Source organism: Nilaparvata lugens, chromosome 1 (genome assembly GCF_014356525.2).
Source record: "Nilaparvata lugens isolate BPH chromosome 1, ASM1435652v1, whole genome shotgun sequence".
NCBI lineage: Eukaryota > Metazoa > Arthropoda > Insecta > Hemiptera > Delphacidae > Nilaparvata > Nilaparvata lugens.
In genome coordinates, this window is record NC_052504.1 from 75800260 (window position 1) to 75822506 (window position 22247).

A 22247-nucleotide genomic window follows, 5' to 3' on the forward strand; every position below is an offset into this window, starting at 1 on the left:
AAGTAGTAGCTAAAGACAAAATATTTAATTCTAACAATTGAAAATAATCAAAGCATTAAAACTCCAAAAGGAATAGACTTAGCACTAATAGAAAATGGAATTGCAACGTATTTTTATAATTATATTTTGCATGCTCAATATGTGCAGTCTGTGCAGTAGAGAATTGTCGCTCACAAGATAGCATTGTATAAATCCAGGGGAAAAAAGAGTGTCTATTTATTTATGGTTATCGAGATCTGTTATGGTTATATTAAAACCGACCTCTACTAATAATAATTATTTTGAACAATCTTGAATCGGTATAAAATAAAAATCGTTATAGATAAAAATGAATGTTATTGTGTACTCAATAGCAGCAGATCCATTTTCTAGTGCGTGGGGCGAGTTTTGTCACCGTATTAACGTGTATAATAATCTTGTATCATTATGTTTAAATTCAATATCAGAAAACTACTAACCAGGGGAATCTTTGTAGAAACTGGAGTTTTATTCATAAAAGTATTATAGCACCTGAAAAAGGTGTGGTGAGAGACAGATGCTAGCATTGTATGCTAGGTTCTGCCAACCTATATGAATTTGTTGCAGCCATATTCGACCAATTTGTGTGTTTTAGAAAACTGTTGAATAGAATATATCTTAAGAGAAAGGACTATGAATAAATCAATAAAAACTATATGAAATTGTTATTAGATTTTAAATCGATTTTAAAGGAGAAAATACTGGGCCATCTCTGTTACATTTTTATTCCACAAACAAGGCATCTTCTAAAATAGTTTATATTCCAAAAAGCAAATAGCATTATCTAATGGGATGTATAACCCTTCTGCTAAAGACTGTTCTTATAAATATTTGTTGGTTTAAAACATTATTAGGGGAAATTTCTAGTAGGTTCTATACATTAGTTTGAGATGCATTTGTAAGCACCGCTTTGTTCGGAGCAATACGGAAGTTTTTGTAAAATACAGAGTGATTTTCTGACCTTGAGAATAACACAGTTTGATTAACATTGCAATGGAATATCATAATCAGAGGTAAATTAGTTTTCTTGATAAATAATTATTGGAATTCATCTTGATTTGAAATAAGCAAGTTAAGATGTACTCGGAGACTAACCTGTATATGGAGCAGATGTTGTCAAGGCCTCCACAAGCTACGTAACTTCCTGAAGGCGCATAGGCACAAGTCATCACCCAACTTGAACGCAGAGGGATTGCATGAACTTTGTTTGTTGTATAACTATCCCATACTATGAGCTTGCCATCCTGTGACGCTGATACTAAATTCCTGCAAGCACACAGAAAACATTCATCACGCCAGTCTGACCAGTGATGCTTGAAACATTCATTAAAAAAGAGAAATCAATCAAAATAGATCTCAAATAGAGAAAACTGAATAGCAGGAAAATTGAATCTTATTGCTCGAAGTATTCAACGGTATTTTAATAGAAACAATCAAAAAGGCAAATTATTTTACTTTGGAAAATTAAACCCATAATAGGCCTACTTTTTAAAAGGTTCACTTGAGATAACAATTGAACCAATATTTCAAAAATTAGTTCGATTTTGACTTCATGCTCACATGCTGAATTGTAACAGTAGATGACAATGTTAGCGTTATCGAACTAAAAACTTCCCAGACATGAATAACAATAATTTATGAATTCAACTACCTCAAAAAACTAACATGAATATGTTCACAAGAAAAATACAATTTCTGGAATTCACATAGATACCAAATACAATAAATGATTATAGTTGAGATCTTATAGAGTGATGCTGATTCTAAACTAACTATGCTAAGTGTACTTGGTGGGTGAATTTGACTTCCCAACTCATTAATATGAATGACATGGATTCCTAAAAATAAAAATAGTATAAAATTGAACATCCCTAAAACTCATAAAGTACTGAATTGATCATCCAAAATTAGAACCCCTAATATGTTTCCATCACATAACATATTGAATTAGAACTAGAATAAGTAGCCAGAGTTCATGTTGACAAGAAATATTGCTTTTTACAAAGAGTGTGTACAACTAAGTCGCGTTAATGTGAAACGTAAATAATTTTACCTATGCTGCTCAGAAAGTAATTACATCCCATGAACATGTCAATTTTTCTAGGAATGAAAAATGAATTCTGTAATGAATACGGAAATACGCTGAACTGTACTGTGAGTGATTGTTTTCAAGTGATATTGGAGAGTAAAATACTGTCTGTTGAAGTCTGTTTCACTGTAAATATGATACTGTAGTAACTGCTATCAAATGTACATCCGCAGTTCAAGCTAAAAATTATTCATTTCTTCTAGAACTAATAACTCAAATACTTTTGGACGAACATTTTTTGTCCTCAATTTCCAATTTAAAGAATTGAATAGCACTTCGATTCAGACAGAATTGATAATATCACTGTGTTCATACCACTGGAAAAGCTTCATCATTATTTAAAATTCTTAGTTTTCGTTGTTTTTTTTAGCGAAAATGGACTAAATTTTAGAAAAGTGAAACCATAACCCTATCTTGGACTTTTAAAATGTTATCTAAATTTGGGAGAAAAATGGTACAAGGAGTATCCTTAGTTTTTCTCTTCCAATCAGTGCTACTTTGTAAAAATTATAAATAAATAACAAATTATTTACAATATCATTTACAATACTTTACTTTCACTGCAAATTTCATTTTTTGCAATTTTTGTTCATCAATCCGTTTTATTGAATAATAACCTTACGAATTATTCACGAACAATTAATTATTCATCCAAAATATAGTTACGGTAAGTAATGTTACACGAGTCTCCAAATAGCAAATAAGAACTTATATATAATATTATAATATAATATTAAATATGATGCCTGTGCTTGTATATACTTAGTCTATGCTTAGGCCTAAATGATGTATTTTATGTGAATGTATAAGTATAAGTAAATGATTTACATATAGCATAATTTCTAGATCAAATGTACCTTCCATAATCATTTAAACATATTTTATTATAGATTTTCACTGAAAGCTTCAGAATATAAATAATATGAATGTGAATATATAACTCTTCATGACACCAGGTTGAAAACGCTTCTGTATTATTATTTGCTTTGAAAAAATTTCAAGCACTAAAAGTGTATTTGATAGTAACTGAATAAATTTTATATTTGATAAAAATTTATGTCAATTTTAGGTGCTATTTAATGGTATACAGTAATCATTGACGATATTGGTTGGGAAAAAAGTAAATAGTTCCAAGACACATTGAGTAGAGTCATTAACAAGTCCAGTGAAATATCACAAGTCCAGTGAAATCAGGTCAAGACTTTAGCTATGATCTTCATTCATAGGTTAATTTTGTTCTATCTCAAATCATTTGAGCATTTATAGGGAAACAAACTGAACTGCAATTGATTGTATTTAGTGTGCCAAAATGCAAGTTTGACTGGTTGATCTTACAGTTATTTTAGTTGCATTCTTATTATAAAATTTATCCTATTTACTGAAAAACGTTTATCAACATAATAAAACTTACTCTGGGAGAAATTAATATAAAACCAAGCTAAATAACAGAGAACTTATTTTATTACTGCTCTATCAATATCAATAAAACTGATGTTGCAGCATAACTCCAATTAGCCTCCCATTCAATAATGTTTTTACACAATAATTGTGAAAATACTTCAAAACGTCAATAGTTTTATCAATTTCACAAAGTTTCTCCGCGCGATGAAGCAAGGGAGAAGTTTGCAGCTGAACGCATTTTCTCAAATGAATTCATCTTTGTTGAAAATTATAGAATCTTAAAAATTAATTATTGATTTAATTGTCTAAAATTATTATTATTACTATGGCTTCATGGGCTTTGTCAAATAATAAATTATATTGAGGTCACAAAATTCTTGCAATGCATATGATGATGTCTGATGTTTGTAATTTATTATTTTGTATATTATTGTCATTATTTCCAATGTTAGATATTGCATAATAAAAAAAAGTATTTTCGCGCTTATGGCTTTTCTATTAGCAGACGTATCCGCTTGACCGTTTTCCCACACCGTATAGCCCAACTTCCCACACGTGACACTTTTAGGATATATTGGGCACAATTTAAATCGCTTGGTTTAGGTACCTTGAGTCAGAGCCCCAGTGCATGGCGTAGATTTTGGCAAGATGGCCGCGGAGTGTGCGTCGGGTCCGCATCTGTATCCTTCCGATCGGCTCCATATTACTAGTCGCCTGCACCAGGCTTGTGTCACAAGCTGCTTTCCGCGCATCCTGCACCAAAACACCAATCAAATCAAAACATATTCCATGAAACAACTAAAAAAAAACAACGATTACAATAATTGATTAATCAAATGATATTTCAGATACATCATGTCCAATTGAAAAGGCAAAAGTTCTAGTGGGACGTGGGACCACAGGTATCCATGTTAGAAAATGTTGAAATGTATCAATGTCAGAGGTATCTCTGAAAGCGCTTGTGTATTAATTATTATTTGCTATCTCACCAGTCTCAAGTTAGTACTATATGTGAGCACTCAGGTCAGGGTATATTTGATAGTAACTGAATTATTGCAGAATGTTAAAATGTAATTATGTCAGAGTCAGATAACTCAATTGTTCCATACTTAAACATTTTTTACTCTTTTATGGTTTACATTTTTCCAGTTTGAATAATACATTTTGATTCCTAATAGAATATAGACTTATATAACTTATAACATGATATGCAAGGTTTACAAAGTAAGAAACCCAACTTTGTTAAGTGAAAACCTAAAGTAAATATTGCATTTTAATATAAATCATTCGTTGGCAAAATATGAGTAGTCGTAACAGAGAAATCAATCTTCGAGCATATTATTAGTACAGCCAGCTTGCTCAAAATGTAACTTCCACAAACTTCCATGTTCACATCAATTTGGCAAATAGACAATATTCTTTTAACCAAGAATTGAAGCTTTTTCTAATCACTCTGATTAATATTGAGTCGATGAGTCAATTATATTGGAAAATATTTTTTTAAGCATGTCACTTTCATGAAATTCAACGTAATTACATATTGAGATAGCATTAAATAAAATATACATACTCCAAGTGAAAACCACTCTATAAATGGTTTGTATGAAGTCATATTTGAAGATATTTCAACATCATTGATGGATACTCATTGATAACATTTATTAAGAATCCATCTGCTTAAATAATACCCTGGATGGCTGGTTTTCAATAGCAAATACTAATCAAACTTTGTTCTTATTGAATCAAATTTATAAAAACTAAAAGTCAGTAAGTCTATTGATATATATTTCTTCTCAGTTATTTATAATAATTCAAACGTATTTAGTAGATTTCATTGACAATCAGAGGTTGCCCAACGTTTGATGTTATTGGTTGACATATTCAACAGTGGATAGCCAATTAACCCAATAATTGTGTGCCAAATACGAAATCTAATATCCTATCAAACTGACAAGCTTCTCAATTTCAAGCCTACTTTGATAAGCAAAAAAGGAGAAAGAAAGTATCCGAGAAATTGCAAGTTGTGCAAAGTGGAAGGAGGAGGAGGAGGGCATTGACAAGGGTCGTCGTATACCTGTTGACAGTAGAGCAGATAGCGACGGCGGGGTGGGGTGGGGGGATATGAATGGTGATGCGGCACCTTGGCAGGGAAGCGAACGACTTTCTCCCCTAGAAGAGAAGAAGAGCAGGGGAAACCGAGTAGGGTACAGAACAGGGGACGATGACCAACGGAGAGGGGGGGGAGCTGCGTGAGACACCCAACATGGCGTCCCGGCGTATTGATCCAGCTACCGGCATGCCCATGTCCCCCCCCCTACAGACACTTACTCGTTAAGCTCACAATTTGGGCCCCTCTTACTCGCACACGCTCTCTCTCTCTCTATCTGCCCGATTCGGCACCGACTCCAATATTCCGAGTTTTTTAAATAATTGAAGCCGATTCATTATTACGCCCCCACAGACTAGGGCAGGGCAGGGCAGGGCAGGGCAGGGCCGACTCGCAAGCGACGGTCTTCTTACAAATGCCACAGCTCAATATTTGTCTGCAATCAGCCTCTCTCTTCATCTGCCTGGCCAATCCAACAACACAGTTATCAATTACCTACAATGGATTGCAACAAAAACGTCTGCAGTTTGACAATTATTGATCATTCGACGAACAACGGTCGTCAACCCCCACAACCTGATAAGTGCAGGACGGTATCAGGATCTAATGGGAAATTAATTATTCAACAAGTTGGTAATGCTGAGATATTGTCCAAAAGCTTACTATTTCCTAGCTAGAAAATAGCTTTTCTAATACTGATTCAACACTGGTAATCAATCATACATGTTGTAGAATTTTTCCATGGTGGAATAAAAACACATGAAAATGGGACTTAATTATATTCGGATGAAAGTTATCATTCTCAACACAAGGTTTCCCAGTCAACACTAATTTCCAAGCTCATAACATATTTTATTTATTTTTTACAATGCAAATGACACTAATGTAATAACATTGAAAGATGAAGTAATAAGGTAGTTCTTGTGCTATTTTTCTTCCAAATTTATAAGTGACAAAGTCCAAGATAAGGTTAAAATTTCACGAGTACAATTTTTATAAAATTTTAGTCCAAAATTAACATTAAAACTATATATTTTGAATTTAGATGGCTTGAATTAATAAATTAATTAGAAATATTCCACTCAATTGCCACTTGTAACGAATAATATTGAATTATTTAAGAAAATTTGGAACCATTCAAGAAACACAAACTTATAGCCCAAGACATACTGACCAAGCTATAGCTATTCAAGAAACCACAAAACTTATACAAGAAAGTAAAATAAATTATTGATAGAGCCGTGATGGAAACATGTGCATTTAGCTTAATTTGAACAAGAAAATGATAGAATCAAGTCACTACAACGTTCAATAAAAATGATGAAAAAATACATGTAAAATTTACGTGTCTATTATATTTTAAAGGAGATTTTTATAATTATTTTTCCACATTTTTGCTACATTAACTTTCTACAGACTCAAAATCTATTATACAATGTCACTTTGCAATTGGTCTACTGCTTTGATGAATCTCTTCTTCAATTATAGAATAATGGCAGATAAAATTAAATGAAATTTTACAGAGAGAAATAAAAGTTTTTCGTTTGAACTTCAGAAATGTACATTCTTAAAACAATAATGGAGATTAAAAATTGTAGGTGATACAGTTGAGAGATTCAAGTGAAGCGATTGAGTTGAAGCTAATAAATATATATGATAGGTGAAAAGGAAAATTGATAACTTATTTCAGATCACCAGAAATCAGAATTGAAGCTAGTAATGTACGAAGATATTTTGCTAATAATAAGCTGGCGACTGGCCTTGCAGAAGCAGACTTGAACTTGTCTAATCTTCTCTTCATTGGTTATCATCAACCAATATTTTTCGAATCAAATGACGTCATAAAAATTATGATAATCATCATAGGCAGCTGCACCGTCTTCTAATCTTCACAGCTCACACGTTGCAATTTTAATAGCATCACTAATATTATGATATCAGTGCAGATGTACTGAATCTTCAAATTGTTGATATAGAAGTATGTTTTTTTCTGAATAGAATACAGTATTGATCATAAATAAAAGTTATCCATTTGGATCAGTGTGGAGAAAAGATTTATCACAATGGTCAGTAGAATCCTTTAGGACGTTTAGGACATCAATAAATGCTGAGTATTATGTATAGTGTAGTAACATAATTTTCTAAAAACACTTCACTCACATGGGCTACTTTTTAACAAAATAATAAAAACAATATAAAAATCTAAAAGTACATTTTATTTTTAAAAACTTTAAAATAGTTCAACAACTAGTTTCGACCCTAACTTACGTCATTTTCAAGTTGAAATCAACTTGATTTGATTCAACATGCAAGTTGATTTCAACTTGAAAATTACCTAAGTGTTGATTTGATTCAACATGCAAGTTGATTTCAACTTGAAAATGACCTAAGTTAGGGTCGAAACTAGTTGTTGAACTATTTTAACGTTTTTAAAAATAAAGGGTACTTCAAGATTTTTATATTGTTTTTATTAAAATAATTTTATATAATAATATTTCCAAACGATAAACTAGTACCTTTAGACATTTAATGAACATAACATATTTCAACTCATAATGTTTTATCCAAGTGACAAAATTATTTGATGATTTATAAGTCTAAACATGTCATGTTCATAAAAAAGAAAACTAATGAAAGAGTAGGCCTAGTAGTTGCTATTCATTAAAGTTTACTAGGCCTACTAGTTGATTAGTTTGAAAATATTGAGTAGCCTTAGAAGATATAACCTGAATCACGTTTAATAAATTGCATTAAACATTCGAATGAGTTGAAGTTTAGCATACTAATCTAAAATTTTATGAACCTTATATTTTATAAATTTCATAATTTTATATTATATTTATTTTTTTTAACCATAGCTTTACAAATAACCATGTTGTAGTGAATATGGTGCAAATATACTATATTACAGAGTTCATGTCTCTACAGATTTGAGCACACCGGCTCACACAATCATTAACGGTACGACTAGTTGCATTAACCTGACATCGATAAATTGATCTGACTACTTCCATTCAGTAAGGTATTTGCTGTACAGGCAAATTGATGAGGCCAGAAATTACTCGCTCAAAACACAATCAAACCACAGCTATGAACGTCACAGTCACAATGACGTCACTCACAGGAAAATAAAAAGGAAGATAACTTAGATAAAAGAGGAGTTACGATAGAATACAACTTCCAGTAGGAAAAACAGTCATCGGAAACAAAACAGTAATCACAAATGATGAAACTAGAACCGTTGAATCTAATGAATGAAATATGAGTGGACATTGATTCTCTCTAGAGCTCTAGAGTCAAGAAATAATTATTGATATCCAACTTTTGATTAATGCTAATAGCAATGCCGTGAAAAATTGAAAACAATTAGTTTAATTGAACATTTCATGTACATGGAATTAATGAACATGCCCATTGAAATCAACAAGGAATAGTTTAAGACTATTTTTATTAATGACATACAATAATAATTATACAAAATGCTCCTGGGTTATTAACTTTTAGATATCTATGGATTTTTTACATAAAATACTGTAACTTATAAGTTATAATTTTTACATATTGAATTTGTACCATCATAGAATAGTTTACCTTGAAAAATTATTCCATTATAACAAGTGGAAATAGGTTATAGACTGGTGAACACAGGATAATTCACAATTGAGAATTTTTTAATCCCAAATAAGCTTAGCTTTAATGCAAGATGATAGTGACAGAGTTATTTCAGAATGTTGCCTTTCATTTATAAAATAATAACGAATCTGAGATTAAAGTCATTTAGTCATAAATAGTACTGAATACAGAATCAGCTCCAGAAATAAAATTATTATGATATCGAGAAATTATAAGTGTACAGATTTAACTAAAAATTTGATGACAACTAGTTTGGAATTGACTTCTTCGTGAAATAATAATAGACAATATTTTTAAAATTTATTCATGTACTTTGAAAACATTGTATTTCAAGGAGAGAAATGAAATGATTGGTTTGAGGAAGTAGAATTTTTGATAGATAAATTGTGGTGATGTGATATGTTACAAAGTTTCAATTTAGAAAAATCTGGATCAAAAATCAATTGTTCTTTCAAACAGTAGCCTACTGTACTGAAAGGAAAGCTAAAATTCAATTTTTCAAGACTTATTATGGTCAATATATTTTTAACAGTAGACTAGCTATTTTTTAAGACTACAATGAACTTAAATAACTAAGGTTTACTAGACGACAAGAATAGTGACAATATTTAATTCATTGGCTTTTCTTTTTCTCACTGTAAAATAGATAGCATGGGGATTGATAAAGCAGTAGAAATTGAGTATTTCAATATTAGAATGGTGCAGGCAGTTATTTTTTATGAACTTGAGATTCGTGCGGAGAGAAGAACAGGTAAATCAGAAATAGCCCTTCATTAACTGGAGATAATCGATTTCTTCTTCAATGCCAGTTATTCGATTGATTGGTAGCTGCTATTGACTGATTTGGTGAGGTCAGTGCTTCTAAGCACTCTAATTAAAAGTTGATCAAATATTAATCTTAAGAAAGTAACGAATTTGATCAGGACTACTTGATTTGTTGGTTAGAAAAATAAATTTCAAGTTCTATTTATTGTGTAGTTTAACTGAAAATTTAATTACCGTGAAAATTGAATTCTCAGTTGAATAAATATAATTTTTGATAAATACATTTAGCAGAAAAAAATCTATACTGAAATTAATAGAATGGAAGAATTAATAGTATGGAATAGATTATTGTTTCATTCGTCCTCCCTTCATAATAAATACAATTTGGTAATGAGTTTTGACAACCAGTCAAAACTGACCTGACACAGAAACATGATTCAACGTGAAAAATCGATAGTGCTTAATCGATCAACTCATAATACCATTCAAGAGTAACTTGCCGCTCAATTGCCAGTGTTGTCGTTTTACTCTATACTGCCTGTTCAATTCTTAGATTAAATTTCAGTTCTATCATTATTTCAGCCCCGATAAATCAGTAATTCATTTGAATATCACTGTAATCCATTGGGTTGCAACTCAATGTCGATTCAATTTATTCAAGCACACAATTTGACAATTACAATACGGTAATATTGATAATCTTAATCGATTTATTCCAAGTCAAATCTATCGTGCACTGGATCCTTTCTACTTCTGTCACATTCGTTGGTCACCATTCTTCAACTTCATTCTTCTTTCATTATCATCAGTATTTTTGAGCTACTAAGGTGCACAGCTTTGTTCTCTCCAGAAAGCACTTGCCGTTAAACCTTCTTTCACCATCGTCTCCATGGGCTTTCCCAAAACCAACCAGGGGGATCAGTATTTAACATCCTGGCTACATGCCTGAGTAACAGCAACTGTTTATAATTATGATATTTTTTAGAATGCTCTCGCTGGATGGAGGAAAGTCTCCATAAGGTTTAATGCAAGGAATTCGTGATTTGTGGCATTCCAGTTATAATTTTCTCCTCTTCTTATGACTTCTAGTCTTAAATTCTAAACCTATAAACTTGAATCCAAGAGTCATGCAATACTGTTCAAGATCAATATATTAATTAGTGAAAGTGATTTTGTTTTTCAAATAAAATCATTTTTGTTCAGTATAATATCTAATATTATACACTCCACACAACCAATTACAACCAATCTCTTTGATAGAATGAAGAATAGATATTAATACTGGATGTTTGCAAATTATGACGTTCTTTAGTGCATCACAAGCCTACTGCAAGTAAAGAGAAGCAATAAATTATGTTTCCCTATTACATCATGTACTCGGGTTTATGCATAGATGTTTCCTCTAGTGCTTGTCATATTGTTCAACGCTTAACTTGTAGTCTCAACTTCAATCTCTTTATCACACAATCATCTCCAAAGCAAGAAACTATACAAGATCACTTCAAGAACCATGATTCAACTACAATAAATACACCAAAAAATAAAATAATTTTAAGGATTCAACTATTTTAACGTATCGTATACATAAAACATACACTGCACTGGTACATAATTATAAGTTAGCATGTTATTATTTTAAATTGAATGTATTTTTAAGATATTCGTTCTAAACTACATATCACGTAGCATACAATATCAACTTACTCGTATGGCATTCTTCAAAGTTTCAGCTTCTTGTCGTAAACTGTCCAACTCATTCATACTTGCTCAGTCGTTTTGCAAACCGACAGGAGCTGAAACAAGAGGAAACAACATTAGACTTGAAGGGCAAGATAAGTGAAATCAAGGTAATCGTACGAATAGGAAACATACATGGTAGTTGATAGATTTTCAAGGGAAATTTCACAGACTGCAATTTTCCTGCATAAATGTGTTACAATATTATTACTATTAATCAAAACAACTTCAAAATAGGCCTAATTTACTCGACTGTATCTTAAAAAAGACGATAAAAACAACAATACCACAGTTGCTGAGAAATATATTTTTGTTTCAGTTACTGAATTTATATCAATTTGTGAATTCAATCCAAGCAAAAATAGAGCTATCAAGTCCAGATACTTTTCCATCGGTGGTCAATTTAAAGCTTGTTCATATAGGCTAATACATACAGTTGCCCAGCAAATGTTACATGAAAGTTGACGGATTAGAAAGAACCACACAATGTTTAGTCGAATTTTGTTAACAGATATAGACAGAGTTAAGAACAGATAACAGAGTTTGTAAACACATAATATTAGATCAGATAAATAGTTATTTTGTCAGCAGTAAAGATGACTTAGTGAGAAACCTTATAAGTGGTAAAGCACGAGTTGAACAGAGTATCAATTGAATAAAGTGGATGCCTGCCTAAAATGGATATCAATTACTGTTTGTGTACACCTTTAACACTAGAAAACGGAATCCTATTATGCCTTGGTGATATAGCAACAAGTATCACTTATGAGGTTTCACATACAGAAAAACGTCGTTTTTAATGTGATGGGGATTAAAGAAATTCAGGTTCCGTAATACAAAAAGAAACTGACTGTGAGGCGGGGTTCATACCGGCGCGATATTTCCAAGGGTATAAATTGCCTAGGAAATATAGACAAGAAATATTGCAATTATTATAATAAAATAATTGATCATTATTATAATTTCTTTGTCACTTGAAAATGATAAACTGTTCGGCATTAAAATGACAATTTGTCATAACTTGAAAATTGACTTCTATGAAAATGAAACTTTAGAAAGATGCCCAGAAATATCAGTCTATTTCATCCAATAATTCTAATACCTACCTGGCAAGCACATAATATTATAATATACCAGTAAAACAAGATTATATCTATCAACTAAGAATAATAATTTTTAGGTCAATAGAATATAAGTTAGCTTTCCTTCCCGAATAGCTAGGCTATTGGGATGAACAGAGAGAATTCAGGGTTGCAATACAACTGATCATCGACCTTGAACCCAAGACGTGTAGAGTTATAGCCTACATTAGGGAAAACTGCCAAGTTTTCATGAACGCGGGAATGAGAATACCGTATCGATTTCATCAAAGACTAGAGAACTCAATGCATTTGAGCATCAATCCAAATAACAAAGCATTTTCCTTATTCGTAGGAAACGTAGTAGACGCTTGCTTGCTTCCTCATTCGTTATACTAATCTAAACACTCTACTTTCTTATCAGATATATTAAAAATGAAATACTTGAAAAAAAGAATTAAATACTTCAATAAAACTGAATGTGTATTAGAAGATTCTTCCTTACAGGATTTATTTCACTTAGTTTAATGCGCCAAACATTTAAAAATATATCTATAAAATCAAAGCAATCCCATAAATCAAAGAGAAAAGTTTAATAATAAGTTTTTAGTTTGAAAACGCTTCGCTTCGCAAGTTTATTAACAAACATTTGTTTCGAAGGGTAACTTTCTCCTATTCAAAGCTCAAGTTGTTGAACAGTCTACAACTACAATGTTATTTAATGGATAAATGTATAGTCACTGCACCTGCAGGTTTTTGCCATTAGCTTCCACCAATGTCCACCTGTTCTTTTATTTAGTTCATTCAACCGCATTGAGAGGAAGCTAGCACTTTTAGTAACTTGCTCAGCTATAAACGAAGGAAAAAATGTTATTGGTAATGGGATATTTACATAAAATACTTTGAACATGTAAATTTTAACACTCATTTCTGCATTATTTTCAAAATGTCGCAAACCCATTCACCTCGATTCCCCTCAAATCGGATGAGAAATGAAGTTCAAGAAATGAGTAATTATTTGGAGCATTGCAGTAATTTTGTCAATTGACTACATTGTTAATCTAGATTTATATTACAAATGACAATTTGAAATGCAACCATTAGATCAACAACTAGGGTTCACAATAAAACTGTAGATAGCCTACTGTAGAAATTTCGAATTTGTTAGAGCAGCCAATTATCATAGAAATCTCATTTTTTTCTTGAACCTAGTATTCTGAAAGTTCATAATAATTAATTGCATTACACTTCACAAAGCGTGGGAGTTGATACACAATAAACGCGAATGGAGAAAGTAAGACGAACTCGGCTTCATAGTTTGTACATCTGAAAATCTTGGGAAACATGAACTACTTAGAAGATACAATATTGTCTCTGGTTGAAAAATTCTCTGTGGATTGCACATCATTACAAAATTACCCATTTTATACCATTACCCACTGGAAAGCATCATTCTTAAATATAATCATGATGAGATAAACATGGTTATACTTGTGAATATTACATGACAGGGTGCGAATAGTCATACAAGGAAAATATATAAAATAGTAAAAAAACACTGTATCACACATTTTGTAATGTTTGAGTACTATTCATAATGTTTGAAGACTGTGAAGTATCAACAGAAAAATTCTGATTAGCTTCATACTAAAAAAGTAATGTAAAAATATAATTGTAATGATTTGGACAACTTCCACTTACAATCATTGTCAAGTAGCCTAATAAGTCTAGTTCTCAAGCATATCTATTTTGCAATGTATAAAAATCTCTATTTACACAGTTCACAAATTCTGACCTCTTTACAGTACGCTGCAACATAGCATGAACACAGAATGTAGGCTATTCATTTTTTGGATGAAAACCAGCAGTTATTCCTATAGTATTGTTCCAACATATTTCTGTGGAACCTGAGTAGCTGTAGCTAATAATTTTAACAAACGAAAATCCAAATTACTTGCCATCAACCACCCGAAAGAAAGCCAAGTTCTTCTATTGAGAATAATCATTGACAACAGAGAGAACAGTTAGAAGGAAATCAGTTGAGATTTTCTATCCAAAGATTATTTGCTCGTGTGGAAGTCGAAGAGAAAATCAGGCAAAATGTGATGGCAAAAAATAGAGTAGCAAATAAATAGTTTATGATGAAGATTTAAAGCAGCAAATGTGATGTGATGGCACTCGCGTGACCGAAAACGTCATTCGATGAAACTGACCGACCTGACCCAGACCAACTTATCCTTGACTCACCATTGCTTCATCGATTCAATCAAGTATTTTTCTTAATCGTGTGATAGCACCTTCGCGAAAATAATATTGTAACAACTGCCATCATTCGAGAACTTGGTTGAAGAGTATATCTACTCTTCAGTAGAAGAGTATCTTCTACTCTTCGGAGTATCTATCAAAATCATGATTTTCATGAATATGCTAACGTGTCAAATATGCTTACATAGAGCTAGTCTGGGAACCGAATCATAAATTATTCAAATGCGCCGAGATATGAATCGCAAATTTTCAAGAGAAAGCAAAACATTTACGATTGTTTCAATCACAAGGTGAGAATTTATGTTCTTATTAATATGAACCATAAATAGTTAAGTAAAAACTATTTTCCTGTAGTATTTAGAGGATTTATATTCATATATATATATATATATAAATATATAAGTTCAACTGAATTTTACACGTGGATATTGAGTAAGATGATGGATTAACTAGCCTACTAGTATTTAGACAAGATAATAGTCTAGAAGTCTAGGTGGGCTCCTGACAACAGACCCATGAAATTTAATGAACAAGTGCAGCGCGTTTCACCACGACAATCACACTACAGTGATTATGTGAATGAAACTAGTGAGGACTTACTTTTAAAATGTAAGATTCCAATTTGGACACATCTGGAAATAATAATCTATCTAGTACCTACCGTACAAAATTGTATGTCATAGTACAATGTCTAGAACATAGAAGTCGGTAATAGTACAATGTTGTACAATAAAGAAATACTGCTGTTAATCTCCGATGAATAAGGTACTAACTCAACCAAAAGAGGATTGATAATATTTTTTTGTTAAAACAAACCAAAAAAATTATCAGTAGTCTAAAACTAAAATAATATTATTGTTAACATGATGTAGAACATAACATTTTCAAGATTTCATTCCCTCTTTTCAACTATTAACTTGAATGATGATGTATGCAAGCATTCAGCAAGTGAATACGTTCAGAAGCTTTTATCCGACGCTATAAAAATAGTCGGTTAGAACTAGAAGTATATCAAGATGTTTTTATTTTTAATAGAGTTTATTTATAAAGACGAAGTTTCCGAACGCAATTACTATTATAGCGAGCAAACTGAGTTCGACGAGTCTGCTGTAAAAATTGACAAGAAGCAGTGGAGTTGGTTTGGGCAAGCAATGTACGTTATCAAATTTATCTCAAGTGAGAGAGAGGAAGAGAGACAGACAAAGGTGGCAGGACTGCAAGCGCGCGCGCGGTCGATATACACAGCAAAGCCACGCATGCGCACTGCACTCACTCCACGAGCCGGCAAGCAACAATTGGTCTGTCGCGTCCGACGCTATCCTATCCTCACTAAAAACTCATCATCACTTAAAATCAAATAAAAGTGTTTCATGTGTCAACAGTACTGTATTTATCGCAATAAACCATAACAGAACAATAATTATTAATTGGGTCAGTAAAATAAATAAAAAATGTGGGGTACTGAATCTTCTGCGATGATTTAACTATTAAATTCTTCCTAAACCAATGCCATTTATTAAAGTTTATCAATCCTTGTAATAGCCAATACATTCATGAATATTAATGAGATGAAAGAAAATAAGTTTGGTGCTGTCAATCGTTCTGTGACTGCGAATATTGGCATTATAATTATTAATATCAGTACAGTACTATAAAATTATTGTTTAACGCCAAGAAGCAATACTATTGTTCAGGTCAGGGTTGGGACCAATAGATACTTCGGACACTTTTATACAGAATGGCTCATTTCATATATGAAATGTGCATTACACTTCTCCAAGATAAAAGCTTATTCATTTCATTTTACACAGACATACACATACAAGTTATTTGAAACATAAGTGTAAAATATATTGATAATAGCGATGAAGATGCTATAACAATAGTAAGTGATAACAATCTTGCTTCAAAGAGGCTAAAAAGTTTGGGGATCCATATAGAGGAGGTTTGTAAGCTTTTCCAACTATGATTACCCAGGTACCTACTTGGAGAGCCTTAAATTTCATAAAATTATTCGTCTTGAACCTTATTTTTGTATCTTACATGAACAAAATCATCATGATTGAGAACTAATGCAATTTGAGCATGTAAAAATAAATAGAAAGCAGCCAAAGCCTCTACAGGCTTTGTACTTGAGTAGGTCTCTACAGTACTCTTCAAACTAGTAAATGAAAATTGAGTTTCATAAATAGGTTTCAACTGATGATCATTTAAAGATCTTGGAAAAAAAATACGATTTTGTGATGCGAGAAATGTGTAGTAGGTATTTGAATTACCATGACAGTTATAATAAATATATAAAACCAATTTATAGAATCAATATAAAGCATAATATCGAAAAATAAGATTAGGAAAAAAACAGAAATAATTGTTTCGAATGATATGATGAACTGAACAGGAAATTTATTCTTTATATCAATCATATACAATTCAATGTCATAAATTACCACTAAAACACAACATTCTAGGGATTGGAAAAGCGATAAAAATTATTTGGGTTAAAAAATGAATATAGGCTAATGCAGAACGGTCACCACAACAAATAATACAGAGAAAAGCACTCATGTTTGATTAGTTCAACTTCACTATAAAAATAGTCGCCAAAATGTTTGCTAGATTTCGAAATCTGTATTACTGAGCTTGGCAATAATTCTGGATTTTCAACAGCAACAGAAGTATACAAGTGAGAATCTAATATCTTAGTGTAGACCACACCACATTCAGCCGAGAAAAATGTCTTGAACTTAAGTATCAGTGTCGAATAGAATAGTGGGCGGTGATAGAGCAGAGCAGCGATTCTGGCAATAATTGTCCGGATGGGAGATTCTAGAGATAGACGCTTCGATAAGCTACATTAAATTGATTGCGACTACTTGAGTCGATTACATGTTTCGGCGACGTCGTTTACAGGGCGCATTCATATGAAGGTCGATCGAAACAGTAAACAAGTCGACTCAACTTGTTGCTACTGTACCACTACCCGGCTGCTGGCTAATAGTCACACACCATTTCTTGGCAACCAAACAGCCTCAACAAAATTGCCTTATTTTCCCTTATTTTCATAGAATTCGTAAAAGCAAGGTTCAAATTGAAGCCATTCCAGTAGACAAGTACATTACGAACAGCATGCATGACTTCCATGTAACTTCCACAACATTAGCAGTTTTGACCTAACTGATTACACATTATGGAAACATTCGAACATGACAATGTGAAGTAGGCCTACATCAAGATGCCCACACTATTTTACCCACTAAAGCAATTTCAAATTATTATGGCAAACTTCAATAATTATTACACACTGTCAGACGATTCATATTACTAATACATACAACACTTTTGAAAATGCACTTGAATGAATAAAATACAACTATCAAGAAGTTATTATAACGGAATAAGCAGAACTCAGAAACTACTGTAATCGAGTAGCCAGAGTAAAGAATGTCACAGACTGAGTAGTTGTAGAAAAGAGATCAGAAAACATGAGACACTACAAATCCTCAACCAGATTTGCCAGCCATCAACGCATCTCGACCACAAAACGATTGCACTCAGAAAATGATTGCCTTGCAGTTGTTGGAATAGCGCAAAAAAGATAGGGCCACTTAAAAAACATGTGATAAGACAGGCTAATTTTCTCGTTCAACAATGAGAAAGCCACAATTGTATTAAGCTCACTGTTCAACTTCAAGTTCGCTACAATTTAGTAATACTGCTAAACGGATGAGAACCCGAAATAAAACTCCTTATATTCAAGGATTTTCAAAGAAACTCGTTCAACTAATATACTAGTTTCGATTCAAATAGAAAATAAATGCTCGAAGACTGTACAAGAAATAGTACAATTTCTATCCAATCTTCTAAAGTTTATAAATTCATCAGAAACAGGTAGGTATTATGCGACCTTGAAATCTCATTCAAATTGGATATTAATACATTAATTTCAAGTTACTTTTACCAGGTGACATTATTTGAATACGGGAGCTTCATTCTAATTGAAGCTTTCAAACTTTTATATTATATCACATTATATTATACACGTCTACGAGGTGGTACCATTACAATTTCAAGGCAACAATAGGTACATTATATACGTTTTATAATAGGATAATATTGATATTACAAGCTTGGATTCAAACAAATACTTTGATCAATATCGATATGATTATTAAATAATATTAATATCCTAAAATTTTTAGGATTGGACATAATCACTTGAAGCTTAATAGATATTTGAAATTTCAATTCCTGGACAGAATAAAACTACGATATACGCGATCTAATGTTCGTCGATTGTACTATATACATAATCCTGTTTCATTTTTTCAAGTACTTTGATGTGGTGTATACTACTTGTTCAACATAAGAAACGGTTGTAAAGAAAGTGGAAGGCTGGGAACGTTTATTTTTTGACACAGTCGACAGCTGCTCGAATGGCTTCAGCTGGCTGTCGTCAGAGTAGAGCAGAGCAGAGCGGGCAGAAGAAGAGGGATGCCAGTTCTACTACATAGACACTAGGCTGTTGTAGGCCTGGCCTGTAGGCCGCAGAAGGTTAATTGGCTTCCCAAAGGGGGAACAACGCCAACTACAATTGGATCTTCCTTCCTTACCATGTGGAAAGTGTACTGTACTACACATCGACATCATACAAGAAATTGTCATACCAGTAGTAAATAATTCATGATATAATGTCATTACTCCAAAATATGAACTTCTATGCAATTATTTAGTCAACATAAAACTATTTTTATATTTGTAAAATAACACCTTAGTCCCCTTTTTGAGAACTTTTTAATTCAAAAACAAATTGAAATAGTTATTTTATATTAACCAGTTCTCAAAAAGGGGACTATGGTGTTTAGTTATTTTACAAATAAGAAATTAAGTAGCCATGAATTTATAAGTTTCAGAAAATATGGAACTATTTCCATATATTTCATTAAAATTCGGCTAATAAGACATATACATGTTATTGGGAAGTACTTTTCCACTTTTTTCAAGATGATGAATACCACGTGAGTGTAATAATTGTGTGTGCAGTGTTGGTCATGATCACGATCTACAAATCTACATAGTGGACGAAAGAAAATTAATCTACATTTAAAGTGGTTCCAAGTACTAAACCACAGAGAAGTAGTTTTGAAAGCACGTACCTAATTGAAAGTATTGCTGTAAAACCAGCCTATCACTAAATTTCAATTGTGAATTGTATACAATTCAACAAGTCACTTATCTAGTCCGAGTGATAAGATACCATGCAGAACGTACTTACAGAATCAAAAAAAAACTTCATAGACAGAATAATTAATGAAATAATATTTATCATCAATAATAAGTTTCTGACCTGCTAGAAGGTCAAGTATGTATGAACAGTATGATAAAGTCAAGGATAGCAGACGTTTCACAGCTTTGTTGAATACAAATAATAGTTCATTTTACCGTTTCATTTCGAGGACAAATAAATAAAATGTTAGTCAATGGCATCATGAATGAAATTTATTATCTTGTTTGGTTTGAGCAGGGACTGAAAGGTAAACCTAGCCCACGAATTCATTTTGGCAACAGTTCCAGTTCCCATCGAAAGTGAGTAAAGCGTATCGTGTTTTTTGGTTCACAATATCTTATTTAGTAATGACAGGATAATAAGACAGCAATAAATAATCGTCTATTTGAAAGAATATTACTCCATACTTATATTTGTCCAATTTTGACTCGAGAAAAAACACGAAAGAGTGAAGCATTATGAAGTACTATCAGTTGAAATCATGGCAAAATGATTGGAATGTATCAACAGGTTGTTGAATTTCAGAGACGAACAAGGAGGAAAGCTAGCGCGCATGAGCGGAGCATCGCCCACCGTATTGGAGCACACAGCGGAAGGATACTTTCAGAACACGCCTCGTATTGCTAAAATCAATAAAGTAGTCTAGATTGATAGCGATTTGATGAATGAAATAGTTCCTGGGGTATCCAATTGAAATAAATGCTCAGTAGCTGATTATGTTACCATAACAAGCTTTCAGTCATCATGATGCACTTTTTAGCCGAAAAATGTTTTGCTCTCATTGACAAGTACCACATTGACGTCATCTCATAACGGAGTATTCAGTGCACTAGAAATCCACAAAAAATTTCACACTTTAAATTCATACAGGAATCAAAAAGGAAGGGATGAAGGAATGATATTGAGTTACGATGATACCCTTTATATTTAATTACAAGATGACTCAGAATACTTCAAAATCAACAATCACGCTGATACAGTAAATAGTTGAGCAATACTCAATAATAAATGGGCGAAAATTGAAAATATGTGTTCAAATATTATCAAAAGAGGAAGTAATGAGTACTTAAACATTCATGTTCGGAAAATGTTCTCATATCCTTCTAAGATAGATTGATTATTATAGATTATTGACGCTCTAATTTTCATGTTTCATAAACAAACTTCAATCGTCGTGTTTTAGATCAATGGCTGAATTTACAGACTAGAATGACATAATATATAATTGAATTATAAATCATGATTACAACTATTTGACCTCACTATGAGCTCATTATACAGTATTATTATATAATAAGTTCACTTGAAAGTGAGAACTAAAAAAAAAAAAAAAAAAAGTTTTCAAGTGAACTTTCAACTTGAAGTGAAACTAATTCATCTTCGAAGTCTTCACAAAATACATGAGTAAGAATAAACTCCACCTGAAGCTTCCAAAAATCTATCGTTTAGCTGGGACAAAACCCGTAAAATTCAAGAGCAGCAAAAGCATGGCAATAGAATGGTACTGGAAGAAACGAACCTTTATTAGTACACAAACAAAACTTACTTGTTATCAAAATCGAACGCAATTCCACGAAATCTGACCCTAACAAAAGATAATAGTTGAACTAATACTGTTCAACTAGAACTTGAACAAATTGGAATGAATCTAGAAAATTCAAAATCTATTCCAAACAATTTTTCACCATTCATTCCGACAATTTCTACTGGTTATTGCATAGCATTTTATATAAAACGGATTTATCTAAGATCACATCTAAATTGCATGCGAATAATTGATGGTAGAGAAACAAAACGTTCTGGATGATCTCCCACAGAAGCTTTTTCTTGAGCATGAGTAATGCAATGCGATGATCAAAGAGTCATACA

General features: G+C 32.2%; 1 protein-coding gene across 1 annotated transcript in view; it reads right to left on the reverse strand.

The window, feature by feature from the left end:
• LOC111050891 (guanine nucleotide-binding protein subunit beta-1) overlaps positions 1–22247 on the reverse strand; it is a 52756-nt gene that overhangs the window by 16574 nt on the left and 13935 nt on the right. The window contains exons 2-4 of the mRNA XM_039443310.1: positions 11718–11806; positions 4116–4261; positions 1114–1284 (exon numbers count right to left, since the gene is read on the reverse strand). Of these exons, the coding sequence (XP_039299244.1) occupies positions 1114–1284; positions 4116–4261; positions 11718–11774 (374 nt within the window). The 5' untranslated portion in view covers positions 11775–11806. The remainder of the gene's footprint in view (positions 1–1113; positions 1285–4115; positions 4262–11717; positions 11807–22247) is intronic.